Raw genomic sequence first — 22,124 nt, 5'->3', positions numbered from 1 at the left:
ATACCTAGGGCCAGATGCTGTGTGTTGTCAATTGTGTGTGAATTCAACAAAGTATATTTAACTCGCCTTGATGGTGTTTTGGAAGGCCTTAAAGAACTGGCTATTTTCCCAAGCCATGGGCTAAGGAGATTTGGAGCCCCTTGCTGGATATTAAAGTATGTGTTCTGTTTGGTCTGCCAGATTCACCATCTTGTTGTTTCCCCTCTTTTCTAGTGTGCTTCTTGTTATATGCAGTATGTTATTGTTCTTGATATATTGTTTTTATTCTTTACTTTAATGTATACATCAGTATAATGGCTTAACAAAATGTTTGAACTCAGTTGTAATAGGATTTTTCATCCAGGATGTTAGAAAAACTGATGTTTGTAGAACAAAGAAGTGCAACAGTACAAAAAGGCTTAGGAAACATGCTGTATTTCTTTTCTTGTTTTAAAAATATAATGTAAACTGAAACAATATGGTCAGAGCTATCTTCCCTCCCCATAACTAACTAATGCTAAATAGCAATGCTATTTTTCTTGCTCCAGCCGGCTCCATGGTTCCAATAGTTGATATACATGACGCTCCAACCTAGTCAGGTGATTTCAGCCCCTCAGCCATAAGATCAAGCTCATAGCACAATGTTTCGTAGCGGTAGGCCATCCGGATCTGCGCCACGTTGGTCCTGGAGATGTTATTACCCTGTGGCCCATCTTCATGATAGTTCTTGCCCAAAATATGGAGCTTTTCCTGTCAAAGGGATGCAATGGGTCACACATGCATTCCAATCACTTTTTCCCTAATTCCTCCAATTAAAAAAGGAGCTTCTTTTTGCTCCTCTTCCTTCTCTGTATCTTTTTTCCTCCCTTTGATCAACTTTGTCATATTCTCAGGTATACAGCAACCTTATATATTCCTTTGAGATTTTTTAGTAAGCCTCATGGAAAGCCAGCTTGGTGTAGTGGTTAAGGTATCTGCCAAAAACTGGGAGATGATGCATTCTAGTCCTGCCTTGGTCCCAAAGCCAGTTGGATGACCTTGGGCTAGTTACTTTCTCTCAGCCCTAGGAAAGAGGCAACATCAAACCACTTCTGAAAACCTTGCCAAGAAAACAGCAGGGCTTTCCCAGGCAGTCTCCAAGAATCAGGTATAATTGAATGGAAGAAGCATCATACCCAGTGGTAAAATCCATTTTTTTTTACTACCGGTTCTGTGGGCGTGGCTTGGTGGGCATGGTGTTGCTTGGTGGGCATGGCTTAGTGGGCATGGCAGGGGAAGGATACTGCAAAATCTCCATTTCCACCCCACTCCAGGGGAAGGATACTGCAAAATCTCCATTCCCACCCCACTCTGGGGCCAGCCAAAGGTGGTATTTGCCAGTTCTCCAAACTGCTTAAAATTTCCGCTACCGGTTCTCCAGAACCTGCTGGATTTCACCCCTGATCATACCTCATGAGATAGGCCACACTGCAGGACACTGTTGCGTGCAATCTCACACATATCACAGGTGCTCAGCTTGAAGACTTGAGCAGCAATTGCATATTCTTCCATGAGAGGCTCCTGAGGAATAAATAAAGTACTGAAAGGACAAATGCCAAAGATGCAGCCATCCCTCTTGCCTACTTCCCATCTATTTTTATAAACAAATATCCATGGAAAGAAACTGGCTTCCTACCTTGGTGTAGTGGAATTGCATGGGATCATCAGTGGAGAGAGATACCATCAATCCCTTCTGATGGAAATCAAGGAGTGGGTTTTTGGCATACTCTAGGAAGAGACTGTTGTTGCTGAGTGGGGACATGGCAATTGGGATTTGAGCTAAGAAGTAGAGATATTGCAGCACAGGACTCTGGGGAAAAAGACAGTAGTACTGAGTTAGTACAGTCATGAAGCAAGATTTCTAATTTCTTGTCTGAGAGGATATAGGTTTCAAGTTTGTTCTAAGAGAAAGTTGAGTAATGTTGAATAATATTGAATCCTTCTTATGTTATTCATTATTTGTTCAGCACTTGGAAACATAAAAGTTCCAGTCATTTCACTTATATTCCCTCTTAGAAATCTATGATGGGATCTGAATACTAGAAGAATCTAAACATTTAAGGAAGCCAGCTAGACCATGTTTTCAAACCGAAGATGCAATTTTGGTGTATTACTATGCAGGAAAATCATATAAGCATCTAAAAAGGGTGGCTTATATCTGCTTTCTTCTTCTGAATGCAACAACTCACCTTCATCAGGTTCAAGCCATGAGAAATATTATCTGCAGTCATGAAGGCAGCCAGGAGGTGGGTAAGAGAACCAGCTTCTCCACAGTGAGGACGGAATAGGAAGGTGTTCATACCACGCTTCCTGGAAATAATAAGGCAGCCTTTATGCATACTGTACATCTTAGGTTAATTAGGATAGGAGGATCCAGCTAACTAAGACTTTATTGGATACTATCACACACATACACACACACACACACACACACACACACACACACACTGATGTCCTTCCATTTCAAAGGCATAGTGAGAGGGGAGCAGAATGCAATTGGACATTAAATTTCAGGACCTCTAAATTCAACAGTCTTCATCTTATCTACATTTGTTTGTTCTTTCTTCTGTCGTGGATTTGGAATGAAGACTCTTAAGAACTGGATTTGATGAAGGGATCTGATCAATGCAAATGCATTCTTGAAAGACATTAAGCAATAATACACTTAACAGAATTAGTGGGCGGCTATCAGAATCATCAAACTTAAGAACGTTGCTTGACTAAAGAGTTAGTAAAGGGAATTTGAGTATCAGAGCATAGTATCAAAGCATAATCCTTTGCAAGTTTAAGCCAGAACTCACCGTCGAAGATGATTCAGCACAAGGATGTTGGCATACATATAATACAAATAATATGAATAGGATGGATTTTTTTCATGGTTCCACTCCTCAGGCTTGGGACTCTTGGTAGAAAACATGTGCCCACTATGTTTGGACTCATCATCTACACTATCAAAACCAGTAACCTGCAAATAATAAGAAAACATTATACAAGATGCCAACTTCATTCAAGATGCTAAAATCTCATAGTGGTGTAATATCTTATTGCTTGTTATTCTTCGGGTCAAGACCCCCAATTTGATGAGTTGTTAACTTGCTTTAATTAAGGATGTGCTGAATTGAATAGAAAGGGAATTTACCAAATTTGCAGATGATATTAAGCTGACAGGGATAGCTAACACCCTAGAAGACAGGCTCAAGATCCAAATGGATCTTGACAGACTTGAACACTGGGCCCTATCTAACAAAATGAAATTCAGCGTAGAGAAAAGTAAAGTCCTACACTTAGGCAAGAAAAAACAAAAGTACACATATAGACTGGGTGAAACCAGGCTTAATATCAGTAACTGTGAGAGGGATCTTGGAGTCTTAGTGGACAACCAGTTAAATATGAGCCAACAGTGTGCAGCGGCAGCCAAAAAAGCCAATGCAGTCCTAAATTGCATTAACAGACAGATACAATCCAGATCAAGTGTGGTACTAATACCACTCTATAAAGCCTTAGTAAGACCACACCTAGAGTACTGCATCCAGTTTTGGTCACCACATTATAAAAAGATGTTGAAAAAGTTCAGAGAAGAGCAACTAGGATGATTAGGGGACTGGAGATAAAACACATGAAGAATGGATACAGGAACTGGGCATGGCTGGTCTAGTGAAGAGAAGGACCAGGGCAGACACAATAGCAGTGTTCCAATATTTGAGGGGCTGCCACAGAGAATAGGGGGTCAAGCTGTTTTCCAAAGCACCTGTAGGCCAGAAAAGGAATAATGGATGGAAACTGAACAAGGAGAGATGTAACCTGGAAATAAGGAGATTTTTTCTGACCGTAAGAACAATCAACTAATGGAACAGCTTGCCTTCAGATGTTGTGAGAGCTTCATCTCTTGAGACTTTCAAGAAGAGATTGGACTACCATTTGTCAGAAACGGTGTAGGGTCTTCTGCTTGGACGGGGGGGGGGGTTGGACTAGATGACCTACAAGGTCCCTTCCAACTCTGTTAATCTGTTAATAAGTACTCACATGACGTAGGAAAACACTCAGTTCCTTATTGTCCTGGGGATTGATTGTTGCTTCAAACACAGGCAGGAAAATATTCTCCAGCATCTTCCCAAAGTGTGGTAGAAAGTTCTTTGCCCTAAAGACATCACTGAGGGAAGAGATAGGAACCAATTCAGCTCAGTTCTTACAGCCCAGCAGAAGCAAATGGGCTGAAAGACAGTGTACAGTGAGGATGTAAAAACCTGCTGCCTCACAAAAGTCTTGGATGTATCCCTGCCCCCACATGTTTCTCCAAAAGTCATTGTTTTTCTTACAGGTTATATTTAGATGCCACCAGAGTCAACAGAAATTATACTCAGCAGTTTACAATAAAAATATAAAAGCAAGTAATAAACACAAGCAATATAAAAATGGTAAACACTGTATAACAGTCACCATTCATTCCTTAATGGCTCCCCAGAAGGGACTAGTGTGCCAGTGATGAGGGTTGTGAGAGTTGGGTTACGGGGGTTTAGCCTTAGTTTTTGGAGGGAGGTTGGATTATGGGATATGGTTGTCTGAACACTTCAAATTATTGCTCTATTTTTTTTCTTTTTTAAAACTGCAAAGCTGCCGGAGTCGTTCTGAAGTTAAGCAACTTCTAAATGTAACCCTCTTCCTCCTTTTCCATCATTGTCATAATTGTCACCACAATCCATCTACCTTGAAGATGGAGAGTGTCCCACAACATGAAGGTTGCAACATAAAAATATTGCTTGCAAGTCCCAGGTTCTTTTACCTCTCCTATGTGACTATTAGAAGGTTATTATTAAAAGATATTGGTAATAGCCCTAGAAAACTAAAAAAAAAAAAATAGATTCAAGGATATACCATGGCTGCAGCCTTGGAGTAACAGTCGGGATTTTCCATCTCACACTTTCCCTTCGTTATGAGAAATACATTAGGAGCTAGAGTTTCCTTGGCATGCTGAGAATGGCAATAACCAGCGAGCAGCTGTCAGGTTTCGCATACAGCTGAGCAGTAAATCTTTGCCCTCTAGACACTGAAGCCCTTATTCAGAAATTGATTTACTTGGTACAAGTCTTTCAGATCTGATCCTTCTTGATTAGTCTCGTTATTTCAAACAAGAATGAAGCCATACATACACAGATTTCTCCAAGGTATAAATGGAAACCAAAAACCTTATATAAATGTGCCAGAATTCAAATTTTATTTTTTTCCCTCCTGCTCTTCTAAGTCAAGAGTTACTTGACTGACCTACTAATAGTCATGAAAAATTCCTGATATATAATAGTTCTATCTAGCTGGGAATGTTGCTTCACCAGTTTCATGCCTTATGCCACCTAGCAAGGGCATGAAGAAGCCCACAGAAAGGGTGAGCAAAAAAGGCAGCAGAATTAAACCCAGGAGAAATCAGACAAGGATGTGTACAGTATGTGCGTGTATTGCATTTTAACTTTATTTTCTGTTTCTTCTAAGCTGCTTTGGAATTGCTTTAAAATTCAAAATCAGGAACTCAGTAATGACTTGCAACTATTAAAACTTAGCTAGAATCAAAACTAGAGTCAAAACTAACAAAAAGTCCAACAGTTTGGCCCAAGTTTTAATCTGTCTTTTGTAAATGCTAACCTCACCCGTTTGTACTTACTAAATTCTGGGTACCTGGATCATCCATCTCATATTGGGCGAATATACACGATGTTGGGTGAACCATTTAGCTAATTTGGGCCATTCTTCTGGTGAGCATCCATAGATGGAAAGTCGTGGCTCTGCATATTGGTATTTGGCATCCTCTAGATCAGAGCCAACTTCCTGATAAATCAGAATTAACAGATATATTAATCTGCTTCCAGTAGATTTCTTCATGCTCAAATTCAGACTCAAAACATATGTATATATCATACTATCTAACCTTAATGATGGTAGCAAAATACTCGCCATTGATGGCATTTTCAGTCTTCAGGTAGATATCACGCAATTCACTGGCCCCTACCGGGTTATATTTGGCATTAAATTTATCAAAGCGTTGGAAGGTCTGGCGGCCCTGCAGCACAAAGGAATAGTCAAGTACACAAAGCCATAAATGCTGGTTTAATATTAAGAGTGATGCACCATTTGTATGATTTACCCATACTCAAGTAATAGAAATAGACAGAACTTACTGCGTGCACATCAAGTGAGTCCACAGTCAGATCAGAGGGGTGAAGATTGAGCTTCTCAAAGAGCTGCCTCAGCGTCAGTGTTTCATCCTTGGATTTGTATACCACCCTTTCAGCATCTATCCGGTATGACTTCTTAATAAATCGTAACAGATGCTTTTGATTCATGCAAGCTGCAGCATGGATATGTGTATCTACCTGTTAGAGAAGCCAAAGGTCAGTTGGGAAGAATATGGTGGTTACTGTTGGGAATCCCTCCCCCAGAACCTATCATAAAAATGATATATGATTAGATCAGCCTACTCTTCTGTGGTGCATCTCAGTTATAAAAACTACAACCCCCAAAATTCTTAATAAACCATAATAAGGGAGCCCTTCAATTCTGTGCATTAAAATCATACTAATTTCTTTGAGAAAATTGGTCTCTAAAAAATAGAATATGTGAAACAAATAAAATAATTTGGCACTTAGTTGAGCACATCCTACCTTCCTTATTTTTGAAAGTCAGAAGATTTTGAAAGGAATGAAAGAGGAAGAGGCAGACTTTTAGAAGCAGGAAAGTGATCAGAACTTTTGATCTGCTTCTTATCAAGCAGGAATAAGCAATACTGTCTTTGATGGGTTAACATTTTGCTTATTTGTTCACACATATATATTTCCAAAAATCATGCAAGAATGAGATCATTGATGTATCTGAAATAATTTCTATAACTGCTATATTTAGGTGCAAATGTAGCAACGTGAAAGTGAGAACATGTATAGAATAGAATAACAGAGTTGGAAGGGACCTTGGAGTCCAACCCCCTGCTTAGGCAGGAAACCCTATACCCAGAGATGGGCTTCAGCCGGTTCGCACCGGTTCAGGTGAACCGGTTGTTAACTTTTTGCCCAGTTTGGAGAACCGGCTAATCCCATCTCTGGCTGGCCCCACCCAATCCTCCCCTCCCCTCTCAGGAGTCCCCCCGTGGCCCATTTTGAAGTTCCAGGTTGGTACAGGAGGCCTTCCAGGCCCAAAACAAGGTACGGAGGGGGGGGCGTTGTGTGCCCCCCCACCCGTGCCCTGGTTTGCCTTCCAGGGTGGTGCGGGAGGCCTTCCACGCCCAAAATCCCTGCTCTAGGTTGAGTTGGGAATGGGGATTTTGCATTATGATTGTAACTAGGTAATCAGTAAACGAGGAATGGAAAAATCCCTATCTGTAGATCAGCATTTTTCAGTTTTGGCAAGTTTAAGATGGGCGAACTTCATGCTGCCTGGGTAATTCTGGTTATTGAAGTCCATGCACCTTAAAGTTGCCAAAGCTGAGAAGCATGGGTCTACACTAGAGTTTAGGATGTTCCATTCCTGTTTTAGTTAGAGTTTGGTGCAATTAAATAAATCAGTTGTGGTTTCATTAACAAATAGTGATTAAAGCGATATGAATCATTACTGGATTTTTTGTGAGAAATTGAAATTAAAATTTGATCTGGGCTTTGATGATTAAATAAGGGATTATAGAAATAATGTAGGCAAATGTTAATCTTGGAGTAAGAGTTTGATATATATTTTTACTTATATATGTACCAAAGAAAGTTGGAAGTCATTCTTTTTCAGTTTTCCTTCTTTTCCTCTTTCTTTCTTACACATTAATTCTTTTTCTTTTCTGAGCCTTTTCTTTTTTCAAATCTGTTTTTTACTTGTTTATCCCTTAGCTTTGTATTTTTTTAATGTATGAAGGATAAAAAAAAAAAGGATTGCCAACATGATCGCCAATGTCCGATGACGGATATGGCACAAGAAGAAGATCAAGGATCAAATACTCAGCCATTATAATTTCATTTTTCATTTCATTTATTAGATTTCTATATCGCCCTACTCCCGAAGGACTCAGGGCGGTGCACAGCCAAACAATAAAAACACATACAATACAAAATTTAAAAAATAGAATAAAATCAAATTAAATAATTTTGGCCCCGACAAATTTAAAACCCCAAACTTTTAAAACCAATTTAAAATTGAATATATAAATACTAAAAGATGTTTAAAATTTTAAAAATCTTTTATAAAAGAGGGGGAAAATTAGGCCAGGCCGGCCTGGTGAAATAGTAAGGTCTTTAAGGCGCGGCGGAAGGTGCGCAGATCCGGGATCCTCCGTATCTCTGGGGGGAGCTCATTCCACATAGTAGGTGCCCCCACAGAGAAGGCTCTCCCCCTGGGGCCGCCAGTCGGCATTGTTTGGCTGACGGCACCCGGAGGAGCCCCTCTCTATGGGAGCGTACCGGCCGGTGGGAGGCTATTGGTGGTAGTAGGCGGTCCCGCAAGTACCCGGGTCCTAAGCCATAATTCTACATTCCTTATTTACAGAAATCATATCAAAATTTAGAATAAAATCCACTGGGAGCCATCTCATATAACGCAGGCTCTGAGTTCCTCTAACCCAAAAGTGTTTATCAATAGAAGAGAATATTTGTAGCTCAGGGTTGAACTGTGGGTTCCTTGGTGCTCACAGCTTGATGGTTGTCTTGCAGATGTTTCATTACCAAACTAGGTAACATCATCAGTACTAGAAGGGAGTGGAGTTTGCTCTTATTTTCATATACTAGTGACTTACCCTGTCAGAGTTGATCAGTTGCTTCACAAAAAGTGTTTTGATTGGTGTTGGGTCTCTACAGCCTCAGGCAGAGAAGGGCTATTCTGCACCCCTCCCTCAAATGTTCTTTAAAATACAGAGTTTCCCAGCATTCCTTTAGGAACCTCCAACATGCAAACTATGGTTACTCATCCTAAAATGAGTCCTCTTTACCTGGAGCTTCAAAATTTGCTGTTTGCTGGGGAGGTATGTAGGGATATTTCTTCATAACCAAACAAAAGTGTATTTTCTGTGCAGTTGACTGGCAGAGTGCTGCAGGAGGCTGAGTACTGTCCCAGCCCCTGGCCACACCCACTTGGCCACACCCAGCCAGCCAGTCATTAGGGCAGAGAACCGGTTGTTAAATTATTTGAATCCCACTACTGCCTATACCATTTCATGGTAGGCAGTAGTGGTTGGTTAGGCAATCACTTCTTAAAAACTTCCAGTGTTGGAGCATTTACAACTTCTGGAGGCAAGTTGTTCCACTGATTAATTGTTCTAAATGTCAGGAAATTTCTCCTTAGTTCTAAGTTGCTTCTTTCCTTGATTAGTTTCCACCCATTGCTTCTTGTCCCACCCTCAGGTGCTTTGGGGAATAGCTTGACTCCCTCTTCTTTGCGGCAGCCCCTTAGATATTGGGACACTGCTATCATGTCATCCTAGTCCTTCTTTTCATCAAACTAGGCATACCCAATTCCAGCAACTATTCTTTATATGTTTTAGCCTCCAGTCCCCTAATCAACTTTGTTGCTCTTCTCTGCACTCTTTCTAGAGTCTTCACATTTTTTACATCATGGCAACCAAAACTGGATGCAGTAGTCCAAGTGTGATCTTACCAAGGCAATATAAAGTGGTATTAACACTGATCTTGGTTCTATCCTTCTGTTTATGCAGCTGTGCTGTATAAACAGCACAGAACTGTGTTGGGTTTTTTGGCAGCTGCTGCACGCTGCTGGCTCATATTTAAATGATTGTACACTAGGACTCCAAGATCCCTCTCACAGTTACTATTATTGAGTGAGGTACCATATATACGGTATATGTGTAAGTCATTGTGAGGAATCTCTCCAAGTTCTTTATTTGACATTATGGTTTTTGATAAAGAAATAATATATAGCCAAATCCCTCACCTTCCGACAATTATAGAAGTCCCGATGGGGATTGTTCTTCAGCTCCTTCAATTCTTCCATCTCATTCAACATCTCATGTACATTGAACTTTGAGGAGAGAAATCGCAGCCTTCGGTGGGTATAGGTTTTACTGCAACAGTCGCAAAAAAGACCACATATTTGCCCATAAGTGTCCCATAGAGTTAGGAAAAAAGCACAAATGTAAGAAAGCATTTGCCAATATCACCACTATCTGCCAGGCATGATGGTCCCTACTATTGTAAGCTTAATAAATGACAGCTTAATGAAGCTCACATTCAAAATTGAACAGTGATAGCTGGGTCATACTTGTTACCAAGTAGGACAACTTGGCTCTTGCTTCCTGTGTCTACAGGAAAGACACTTCTATTATACAACTTCTGCATTCAGCTATAGATCTCAAATATCAATATAGGGCAGTGACTGTGGAATTCTGGGAACTAAAGTCTACACATCTTAAAACTGTCAAGGTTGAGAAACAGTAAACACTGATATAGGGAATTGATGGTGGTTGGTTTACCATTACTTCATTTAATTGCATAAAATCACTTTTGGGAGATTTTGCACTTGTGCAATTAACATTCTTAAACTGGCTCAGTTTCTATGTCAATGATCCATGCCACAAGTAAGCATTTCTAGGAAAGACCATTTTTGTCGTTCAGAGCTTTCAGAGCCCCCTGAAATGACTATCGAAAATTAACAGCACAGCTTCCTGGTCTTTTCAGATGGGAAATACAAGGAAACCAAGCAAATTTCTATTGAAAATACTTTAAAACCTACTCAAATTATCTTTTCTCTCTGATATGTACTATGGTTCCATCTACTTTGCGATACTCAGTACCTCAAGAAGATTAAAAGCTGCTTTGCTCCACCTCAACATCACCAGTTCCTGCTATAAGACACTTACACAGGCCCCTTTGCTATAAGGGCAAGCAGGAAGTTCATGTCATCAATAAAGACCTCCAGGTTAGGGTAGGACAGGTCCATGGGCTCACCCCTGGCAGCAGCTTCTTTGTCAGCATAGACATATACCACCCCTTCCTTCATTTCTGTATGGTAGTTCAGATTCTCGGGAAGATTGTCAGTTTTCCAAAGATCTGCACTATCCTTCACTGGTGAAGTGAACACTAAAATCAAGCAAAGAAACACTCAAGTGAAGATAAGGAAAGATATAGGAGTAGGACCTATGCCATACTGTGCATGCAAATAAATTCTACAAATCTGTGGAATCATTAGAAAATAAGTTGATATTGGGGGAAAAAGATTCCTCCCCCCAGTGATGCTTTCCTTGGTTGCCAAACCATGAACTTTTTGCTGAGATTCTTTCTTGTGACTTCTTACATTTTTGTTATCTGAACAAAAGACTTCTCTTTACCTTGCTCCTGCTTTTCTCTTTATTGTTTCTTGCAGGTCTACCATATCACATGCTCACAATTTGTTCCTATTAAATTATCTTACTGCAACCCCCCCCCAAAAAAATTCTACCACCTGCTAACAACACCAAAAACTCTGGTGGCTCAGCAGACTAATTAACGTCCACTTACATCTGCTGCCTGCAATTACTGCAAGTTCAAATCTCACCAGGCTCAAGGCTGACTCAGCCTTCTATCCTTTCTAAGGTAGGTAAAACGAGGACCCAGATTATGGGGGTAATAAGATGACTTTGTATAAATATACAAAAGAATGAAGGCTGTTGCTTAATGCATTGTAAGCTGCCCTGAGTCTCCGGAGAAGGGTGGCATATAAATCAAATTTAAAAAAAAACACCACATATTTTGATTTCTGTGCATTTGTTCCACCATTTAGTCTTCATTCCCTCCTCTTTTTCACTCCCCCCCCCATACATTGGTAAGCAAATGAAGTTGGAATAGGTTTGCTGAGGGTTGCATTTGGTTTTGGGGGCTGAGTTTGTCCATACCTGTATTGTGGCTATTCTAAAAGGTAAAGGGAGAAGGAAATTAAACTCTGTTATCATTCAGGAACTTTGTACATTTTTCTAGTGCTGTTGGACATTCAAAGTTTTGTCAGTTTGTTTACACAAGAAACTTGTAACAGAAATTCTGTCCAAACAATTAAAGTTTGAATTATATGCAATTGGTAGGGGACATTTCAGTTCATGTACTATAGAAGGATATAGGTTCAATCCCCAATATCATCAGTATATAGGATAATGATATATCAGCATTTTCCCTTTGCATTAACTATAAACCTAGAGCTACCTTAGCAGAAGGTCTCTGCCTACCTGCCTACCTAAGATAGTAAAGTTAGGCATGCTTTAACAGAAGACGCAACTTATTTGCTCAGTCAAAGATAACATGAGAATCAGACTTCTGTAATTCCCTCAGGAAAATTCATCTCTTCCATTTTTGTATTTGATAAATTGGTCTCACAGGGCCTGTCAGAAAGCATATCTCACCAAGAGATGTGACACAAGACACGAAGTATCTACATCTTTAGTGCTCAATCTTTGCACCAACAGATTTTTACTATTATTGAGGATCAAGTTCCATAATCACTTGGTATTTCTGCTTTGGAAAACACTTGTAGGGGAAACTGACTGGGCTTCCTCAAGAATTGTTCACCCTAATGGCAACTCAGTTTATCCTGCATGAACAGCCCAAGTAGCCTTCCTTTCAAACATAGCTATATTTTCTATGTACTCCCAGCAAGGCTTGCCAATAAGAAGTTTATTCATAAGTTACCTGGCCACATCTCTTCATTGGGCTTCCATACTTCATTTTCAATTGCGCGTAAGAACTGGGAAGGAGTCTTAGGGAATCGCTGGAAAGATTTCATCATATTCTTTTCTCGTATGCATATGGCACGATACAGACCCTGGCAGACTAATTCAAAGTCCTCCACAGATACCTACAATGTAATATATGTTAAGATTCCTAGTTCCAGATAGTTCATAATCATAAGAGCATAAAACACAAGAATGATTGAAAACTACAATAGTCTATTATGGGATCTATATGCATTGTGCTATTGTAGTAATAACCGTAAAGATGGAGTAGTAGATCCAATAAGATCATTTGATAAGTCTTATCATGGAGAGAGAGAGAGAGAGAGAGAGAGAGAGAGAGAGAGAGAGAGAAAGGGAGAGACAGAAAGAGAGAAAGTTGGAGAGAGAGATTGTGTATGTCTCCCATTGCTTAGCAACCTGTAAGTCCTTACAAATCTTAATAGGGACAACCACTCTGCCAAATTTGGAGTCACCCAGTGGGTGGAGCATAGAAAATATGAGGTATTAAAGAGAAGGAGAGAGTCTAACAAAAGTTTTAAGGAGGTGAATTGTTTTGCTTTTAATCTTGTAGCCTTGCTTTGAGATTATTATATTCATAATGAAAAGTGGGCAATATGTCTTGTAAATAAATATTATAGCAGCAGCCATCTTCTCCAATGAACCATCATCTGAGACAGCAATTAAAGGAAACCAAAAGATGTGATAATATGCCAAAACAAGCACTTCTAAGCATCTGAATGATTTTTCATTTTTATTTCTTTTGATTCACTAAACCTCTTTTATGACAAATTTGTCTTGGATTCAGATTATGTCACTCATAATACAGCTGTTGCTGCTGCTAATTAAAGTAAATAGAATTTATCATTTAAAAAGCCTTAGCATCTTTTCTTCCCCACTCCATTTCTGGATTATATCCTTTGGGATTCAGAATGTGGAATAAGGATTGGGAACAAGCAACAGTAAGATACTTTTTAACAGAATTTTATCAGGGGTGAAATCCAGCAGGTTCTGACAGGTTCTGGAGAACTGGTAGTGGAAATTTTGAGCAGTTCGGAGAACCAGTAGTGGAAATTTTGAGTAGTTCGGAGAACTGGCAAATACCATCTCTGTGTGGCCCCAGAGTGGGGTGGGAATGGAAATTTTGCAATATCCTTCCCCCAGGAGTGGGGAGGGAATGGGGATTTTGCAGTATCCTTCCCCTGGAGTGGGGTGAGAATGGAGATTTTGCAGTATCCTTCCCCTGCCAGGCCCATCAAGCTACACCCACCAAGCCCACACCATGCTCACCAAGCCACGCCTACAGAACCGGTAGTAAAAAAAATTGGATTTCACCACTGGATTTTATTATGTTATTGTAGACTGCAGTCTCTCCATTTATTCAGAGATGGTATAGTTTCAATTATACTTTCAAAGATTTTATAGCTATATTATATACTCAGGGCAAAACTTTATCTCAGGATATACATTGGCCTCATACAGTAGTTTCCATGTCACAGGTTCCTTCTCTATCCATACCATTCTGCAGCTCTCTTGCCAGTTTACAGGGACTGACATAGAACAAAATGTTTAATGCATATTTGAAAATATGTATTTTCCCCTACATACTTTGTGTAATCAGTAATAAGCAAGATTTCTTATTTGCAACATCTACTTTGCAATAGGGGCCTATAATACTTTGCTTTTCCTTTGTTTGTCATTTTTGCTAGACAGTATAATAGTCCTCTTATTATACTTGTTATCTTCTACTTGCTGTCTACAAGATGGTACAGTGAAATGTTACCAAGTGGAAATTAGATTTTACATAATTCTAGTTGAAAAGTCACTAATGATACTGTCACATCTGAATGGTGGAAAGAAGTGACAAAAGAAGGCTAAGACAGACAAAGCTCAGGATCTTTAGCTACTGACCCCTGCAGCATAATCCCCTGTGATCTGCACACGCTGAAATTTGGGTACATCTTCATACATAGCAGTAGTAGAGATGACCTCATCTAAAGTTGACAGTTTTGTTGAACAGTGTTCAGCAATAGGAACAACCAATGCAATGGTTTTCAGCCGCAAAAGCCTCTTCTTCCTGGGGCCAGCAAAAGGAATGGAACACAAGCTCAAACTCTGTTCATGTGTTGGCAGCAGTTAAGTTCAAGTGATCATATATTTTCCATATATATATCATTCCTTGTTCTGTACATTTAAAGTATGTTCAGTTGTTAGGAATGGAGGAATATGAATTGATCAGTATGCAAATGCCTTTAAATGGATCTAGGATTCTAGGATGTTTTCAATTTTGTTTGCATCTTCAGTCATTCTTCCTATATAATCTCTCTAGCAGATTCAAATGAGAGAGAGGGCCAAGATCTGGGGCACCCGCTAGTAGAGTTCCACGCACTTGACTTCTCCCCCATGCAACCTTTGAATAGATCTGCCCAATCAATCAAGAAGGAACAGAATCACTGAAGAATGCTGTCCCCTTCTACTAATTCATGAAGGCAGTTCAGAAAGTATAAAGTTTAAAATAGAGACATAGGACAATGATTATCTTTCAGTTTTAGATTTAAGGCACTTTCTCCCTTGAGAAAATGGCAAATGTGTATCTCTTCCCAGGCCACTGGCACTTGCCCCTCACCCAAGGAGATATTGACCATAGCCATGATCCAATTCCTGATCCTCTCTCTTGTTACTTTAAGAGGAGAAGGAGTCAAGTCCACATGCGGCAGAGTTAACCTCACAAAGAATTCAGTCCACTCCGTTGAGGTCTACACTTAAAAAACTGCATTTTCATTGATTATAAAATATAAAGCAAAATCTATCATTCCTGTAATTCCAGCTAACTAACCATCTTAGTTAGATTTATAGTGATTGTTTCCTAGTATGATCTGATTGCTTATTTCTACCCTATGACTATCATTAAGTGTTGCACCTTACAATTCTTGACAAATATGAGAGCATATGCACCAAAGACAAATCCCTTGTGTGTCCAATCACACTTGGCCAATAAAGAATTCTATTCTATTCTATTCTATTCTATTCTATTCTATTCTATTCTATTCTATTCTATTCTATTCTATTCTATTCTATTCTATTCTATTCTATTCTATTTTCCATTCCATTCCATCTTATGACAGGTGATTTCCAATCTTTCTGGGCTGGTGAAATATTTGGAATGGTGTGTATGTGTTGTTGAACTTCCCTATTCATAAAATGGGTACAGGAAAAGATCGATTGTTATTTGCCATTTTGCTTAGCATCCCAATCTAGTCTTTCTTGGCAGGATACTCCCTAATACTGTAGATTTTTGTATTCCTTTGTTCCTTTTTTTAGTTAGATGTCCACCCTTTCAAACCCAACTCTGCCTCTCATTTTTCTTTTGTAAAAATGTACATGGGTTTTATATGGAGTTAGATATAAAGTTGCTATAGTTTCGTGTCAGTTTCTCTCTTAAAATAATTAGGTTAGCTGAAAGCATGATACTGTAGGTAGGAAGAAAGGTGGCTAGGCTAGACTAGCACCATAGCAGAGGCCTTAGCTTTACAATGTTACTTTTCCAAACTTTCAGGACATATGCACAATTCTCACCGTTTATCAGAAGCACTTGTGTTTGCCTGTTTGATCATGTGGTCTTGCATTTCATGATGTGAGATGGGACAGATATCTGCCACATCAAAAGGAGAGATTTCATGCCGTTCTCCTTCATCCTTCACCTCTGAGGCAAAGACCATCTCTGCAAAGGAGCGCATGTCATCGTCTGTTTCTGTGGGGAAAAGTCAATCGATCAATAGGTCATCTAAATCCACCAGATCCAACAGAAAGGTACATATTAACTTTGTGTATATCCTGAGAAGAGATTAACCTCTCAAATTGTAGTGCTAAGAAAAAAGTATGGAAGTAGTGACTCATCTGGAAAAAATGTATTGGTTATAAGGAGAACACAGCAAAAGAAGGCTGCAATAATCTCTGGAATATAATATTGCTAGTGTTACAGAGTCCATGTTGCTTGGCCCTCAATACAGAAATGGGGATATGGAAAGCATTTCAAAAGGGACCCTTCTTAGTTCCTTGGAAAGTAAAGACAAGGAGGGAGAGAGATATTTTCAGACTTGCAAGATTCTGCTACTATAACCTTATAGTAGATTTGAACAGCCACTAAATGTGGCAGTTGTTAAGTGAGATTTGCCTGTACATAAAGCATTACAAAGAAAAGTTGCATTTCTCTTTTATTGATTATAGTTGATGAGATGAGTAATATGGGAGGAGGTGGGGAGAAAACTGCTGAAACAGACAGTGATTAAGAACTAAGAACAAAAGAGGGAATTAAAAGATCAAATACAAAAATTGAAATAATTCCAACAATGCCATCTCCTGGCTATGTATGGTAGATTCATGGTGACTGGTGTCCTTCTTTTGGGGAAATAAACCACTCTTAGAAGAGATAAATAAAATCAACCTTTTTTTAAAAAAAATAATATGTACTGTAACGCTTCTCTTTTTCTTTTTTAACTTTAAGATTAAAATGCGAATATTCAGCATAGAAGATAAATTATAGAATTTCCTGTATTATTTATATATGTATATTTATTTATATTCTGCCTTTATTATTTTTACAAATAACTCAAGATGGCAAACACACCTTCCTCCTATTTTCTCCACAATCCTCTCTCAGTTAGGTTGAAAGAGGGTGACTGGCCCAAAGTCACCCAGCTGGCTTTCCTGGGTAAGCAGGTCTCCAGGTTTCTAGCCTGGTGTGATTTGAGAAATTAGTCAAAAAAGAAACATCTAAAAGAAAGTATCATATAATGTTTCTCAACCTTGGCAATTTAAGATAATATAAATTCAACTCTCACAGGTCCCCAGCCAGCATGCTAGGGAACAAATTACTATACAGGAAGTGTTCAATTTTCAACCTGTACTTAAATGACCATTGGTAGTTATGTCAGCCTCAAAAAAGGTGTTTAATTGCCCTTAAAACACTTCCAGTTCATATCACCACTACCCCATGGTCACATGACTGCATTTTAGGCCATTGGCAGCCTGTTCATACTTACATCTAGTTGTCAAGCAACCCACGATCATGTGATTACCATTTGCAATCTTTACTGCCAGCTTTCCCAGAAAGAAAGGTTGTAAGCTAAGGGGACGGAGGGAAAGTCTCCTCCCAGCCATATCCAGGAGCCCTCAGCCAGCTCCAGAGGCTACTGGCATGCCTAAAGCTGCCATGGCCCTGGGAGTTTTCAGCTTATTCCCCACCTACCCATGAATGAGAGCCTGTAAATGGTTCCAGGACCTACCAGCACACATAAAGCAGCCATGGCCTCGGTCATCTTTCACCATGACCAGGAGACCTTAGCCAGTTCCAGAATCCAGCAGCATACAATTTCCTTTTCTGTTTTTCTGCAGCTTCTGAGAGACATGCACGGCCAATACAAGTGTGGCCTTCCTGCACAGAGTATTCTGTAAGTGGGTACTATTCTTGTAATCTTAAAACAGAGCCTCCTAAAGGACTGAGGCTGTGTGTGACTGGGTGACTCGGTGGAAAGCACACTGAAAGCATCCAGGCCCGCAGCAGCTTTGTGCATGGTGGTAGACCCTGGAGCTGGCTGAGAGCTCCCATTTGTGACTGAGTGGGGAACAGGCCCTCTGGCTTGCATCATGTTTCCATGTGCCAGTGAGCCCTGGACCTCCCGCTGAGGCTTCACTTAACAACTGCAATTGGTTGAGCCAGGAGTCATTGATTGCAATCGTTGAGCTAAGTGGTTGTGTGATCTTCACTTAATTACTAAGATTGTGGACCCAACAGTGTCGTAAGTCAAGGACTGCCTGTATGTTCTAAAAGAAAACTGCATGTTCATAAACATAGCTTGAGATCTGATTGAAGGCCGACACTAAATAACTCATTCCATACCTTGCATAAATACATAAAAAATGAATTTTAGCATAGCACATAACATCAAACTGAAATAAAGTACTTAATGCAAATTCCTGATTGTACATTTTTCCTATGACTATGGAAATAGACATTCCCTGAAACAATTGTTCTTTTCCAGTTACCTAGATTTCTCCAGATTTTTGAAAATTGCAATTCATTCATCAGAAGTTGATGAGATGGAGAAAGTGGGGAAACAACAAGTGTTTTTACAGGCCTCGCTCCATGGGCTCCTGCCAAATTCTACCAACACATGGAAGGCCTGGAGTTGCTGAACTGTGTGCATTCATAAAGCCATCTCTCAATCACAGGAAGATGTAGAGTATTGTAGCCTGTGGTCTTATAATAGAGGTGAAATAATAATCAGATAGGTATCTGATTTGTTGATAGGAACTGGAAGAAGCAAGGATGTGATAATGCTTCGGCAAGAGATGGGCAGGAGGAATAAGCAAGATAGCATAAAATGTCATGATGATTAAAGAGGTATGCTGGAGATGAGGTTAGTGACAGCTGTGTGCAATGCCAGTGACACTGTATATTGGGAATGGGCTAGAAAGAATGAAGCCCTCTCTACTTGAGGACACAGAATAGAAGATGGTAAGAGGGACAGTCCTGTTCTGTATTCTTACCTCCTGCTTAGAGGGGCTCTTTCTGTGTAGTTACCAGCTGACGATATGGAGAGTTGAAAAACAGGACAAATTTGTGGGTATGACTCACTAACTTTTTAGCTTCCTTGGCATCCATGTCAAAAAATTACAGCAAAAAATGCAAAACAGAGTACCTAAGTCTACATGTATATGAAATTACTTTTTCCAGCATCAAAAGACTGGTTTTTCAATTGCATTTTTTCCCCTACCAATCTGGTAATATGGTAATAACATAGAATTGTCCACCATGCCGTTTTCAAATTTCACAATAGAAACATGATGAATCATGTGATCAACAGACTGCAGGATCATAGATTTAAAGGGGCTGAACTGAAGGTAATTGCTGGAATCAGGAAATAAATTAAATTAATGTAAATGAAGGCTGTTGACACTATTGACAGATTAGAAAAAGAAAGAAGTAGAGAACTTTTGTGGTCACAATCCACCAAGTTTGAATGACTACTGTTGTGAAAAATGTCCCTAAAGCCCACAAACAAACAAGACAATAAAAAAGCCAAACAACGATTATTTTAAGCCTTTGCTTGCTAGGCAGGAGACATGAGGACAAAAAGAGTCCTCCTTTGTCCGGATATCTGGTAACCCTATTTTGTTGTTGCCACAGCCACATTCTACAAAGACAGAGAAGCCCTCTGTCAAGGACTACCTGTATTTCAAATATTGACTCCTTAATAATACTCATGTTTCTTCAACAAATTGTACGATGGAACATTTGAGAGATGTTTCATTCTTGCACGTACAGAGACAAATGTCCGAAAAGCTGTGGCTTAAGCTTTCTGCATATTTTTTATGAACTGTTCAACAGGGAGAAAGAAAGAGTATTAACAAAGTGAATGAAGGCAATTAAATGTGTCCCATGATAGTGTTGCAGGATCCAATCTGGGTCGCTGACCAGGACCAATGGTTTAGTCTTCCAAATTTTCGGACTCATGCTAGAGTCCATTTAGCATATTCTGGTGAGAGGGAATGTCAGTTCCCTGAGGATGGGCTCCAGCATGAGTCCGAAAGCTTGGAAGACTAAACCTCTGGTCCTGGTCACCAACTCAGATTGGATCCTGCATTAACAAAGCATCGGGGAACATCATGGACTCCACAAGAGAAATTTAAATGTTTCTCAAAGACTCAGCCTGGGCAAGCATAAATCTGAGAGTCACATCAGCAGCAGCACTTTCCACACATTCTTCCAATATATATCAAAAGGTGTGGCCTTAATCTTTACATATTCATTAACTGCACAGACCCCAAGACATCAATCCAAAGCCCTCCTGAGTTCCGTTTTCACTGGCAGAGGCACTGTGGGCCTGTCTTTTGCTATTTCCAGGGTAGCCCCACGGACCAGAACTAAGCACCCCGTGAGCCAAATCTGGCCCCCGGGCCTTGAGTTTGACACCCCTGTACTACATGCTGCGTAAACAAGTTAGTAAATTTGCAATGTCTATTATTTTGAGAGAATGTTAATATTTCAATAGTCGCTTCTAAACAAAACGGTTATACTTAACAAATAATGGTATCTTTATTATCTCTCTCTCTGTGTTCCCCCCGCCCCTCTTTTTCTCAGCTTCCTAGCTGCACTGAGTTCCAGGTTCATAATAAACTTCTGAGTAAACTCCTGTAATTCTAGTTGGCATCGGTTGACACATTTAATTTTCCCTCCATTTACCACCTTATCCACTCTCTACCTTACCAGTTTCTGCTCAGGGATGGGAGTAGAGCGGGTTTTGCTGAACTGAGTTCACAGTCTCTTCCATCTTTTTTCACATTTTTGGTATAAAACTACTTGCTTCCTGTTCTACCAAAGGACTCATTTGGGGAAAATTAAAAGGCTTACCAACTCCTCATTCAAATTCTTTTTACCCCAGTACAATACTTAGTTTTAACTAAAAAAATAGCTTTTATAGATACAAGGCAACATAGTTAAATTGAGATTAAGTCTACCTATCAATCTACTGAGTATAGACCTACCTGGAACTTTCACCTGTGGCATTTTCCTACCACTTCAGTAAAGTTTTCAGGAACTGACTTTGGAGTAGGCAAGTGGAAGAGTCACAGCCAGCCAGGGTTCATTTTATTATTTATCTGTGCTCTTGTAACCCAACTCCTCTTCTCTAAAAGGAATGAACAAGTAAGCAACGAACTATTTAAAGCTGCAGTCAGACTAACTTTTCAGTGCAACCAATGATGCCGTGGACTTATTTGGGGTTAATTGAAATGTACATTGAAATCATCACAAATGAAATACTATGGGCAGCATCCTATGTAGGGCTCTGGCTGGTATCAATGGGCACTCGTCTTTTCTCCTTGAGCAACATTTAGGTCTCTTTCCTTTTAGAGGAGTGCACTAATCTGAATGTGTGTCTCACTGCATTGGCTATGTACCCCATTTAGCAATTTTTGAACCAAAACAATAAGATATTATTATAAACCCATACACATACATATATATTATACAAATATTAATGATATATTAATACATATATATTCTTTATTATGAAAGTATTTTTGCATTTTGCATATACCAAATGTGACATCTTGTTTTATTTTTATTATGCATTTGACAGATTCATAAAGTATGGTTACTCAAATGTTCAGTATGAACTACAATATTAAAAACCATAATCAATAACCACAGCCTTCTTTCCTCGTAAACAAACAAAAAAATAATCAGGAAGAATTGATGCTCAACAGCTGGACATTGCAATAAAAAAGGTTCTGCTTCCAGCCACAGTTACCCTAAATGAAATAAAATCTAAGCTATAAAATAGACTGGGCTATTGCATCATTCTAAGCTGTAATGAAGTCTGGTGAGTTTTGATTTAAGATAGTTTGTGAACCAGTTCAACTGTAGTTTATTCAACAGACC

General features: G+C 39.5%; 1 protein-coding gene across 2 annotated transcripts; it reads right to left on the bottom strand.

Annotated features, from left to right (window-relative positions):
* Positions 1-398: 398 nt before the first annotated feature.
* Positions 399-21,377, bottom strand: AMPD1 (adenosine monophosphate deaminase 1). 2 transcript variants are annotated; one of them, XM_034414255.3, is made up of 15 exons: positions 21,227-21,377; positions 16,256-16,430; positions 14,591-14,756; positions 12,639-12,804; positions 10,844-11,063; positions 9,919-10,048; positions 6,183-6,377; positions 5,933-6,064; positions 5,669-5,832; positions 4,042-4,168; positions 2,820-2,983; positions 2,208-2,328; positions 1,655-1,828; positions 1,429-1,539; positions 399-729 (listed from the first exon to the last, which is right to left on the bottom strand). In XM_034414255.3, the coding sequence occupies exons 1-15, from the start codon at positions 21,246-21,248 to the stop codon at positions 571-573; spliced, it is 2,226 nt and encodes a 741-aa protein (XP_034270146.1). In that variant the 5' UTR covers positions 21,249-21,377; the 3' UTR covers positions 399-570. The 2 variants fall into 2 exon arrangements, with proteins under 2 accessions (XP_034270146.1, XP_034270148.1); XM_034414257.3 differs by lacking the exons at positions 14,591-14,756; positions 21,227-21,377 and having other exon boundaries at positions 16,256-16,357.
* Positions 21,378-22,124: the final 747 nt, after the last annotated feature.

This window comes from Pantherophis guttatus, chromosome 3, assembly GCF_059756535.1.
Source record: "Pantherophis guttatus breed Tessera chromosome 3, ASM5975653v1, whole genome shotgun sequence".
Lineage (NCBI taxonomy): Eukaryota > Metazoa > Chordata > Lepidosauria > Squamata > Colubridae > Pantherophis > Pantherophis guttatus.
The sequence above is the reverse complement of the archived record's forward strand: the minus strand, read 5'-3'. Positions and strand labels throughout refer to the sequence as shown.

Excerpts from the sequence above, each read along its gene's own strand:
- AMPD1 (XM_034414255.3), bottom strand. The coding sequence starts at position 21,248 with ATGCCACAGGTGAAAGTTCCAG. Across the intron at positions 16,431-21,226 it reads GCCACAGGTGAAAGTTCCAG|AAACAGACGATGACATGCGC; the intron begins GTAGGTCTATAC and ends TTTTCCCCACAG. Across the intron at positions 6,378-9,918 it reads ACTTCTATAATTGTCGGAAG|GTAGATACACATATCCATGC; the intron begins GTGAGGGATTTG and ends CTTCTCTAACAG.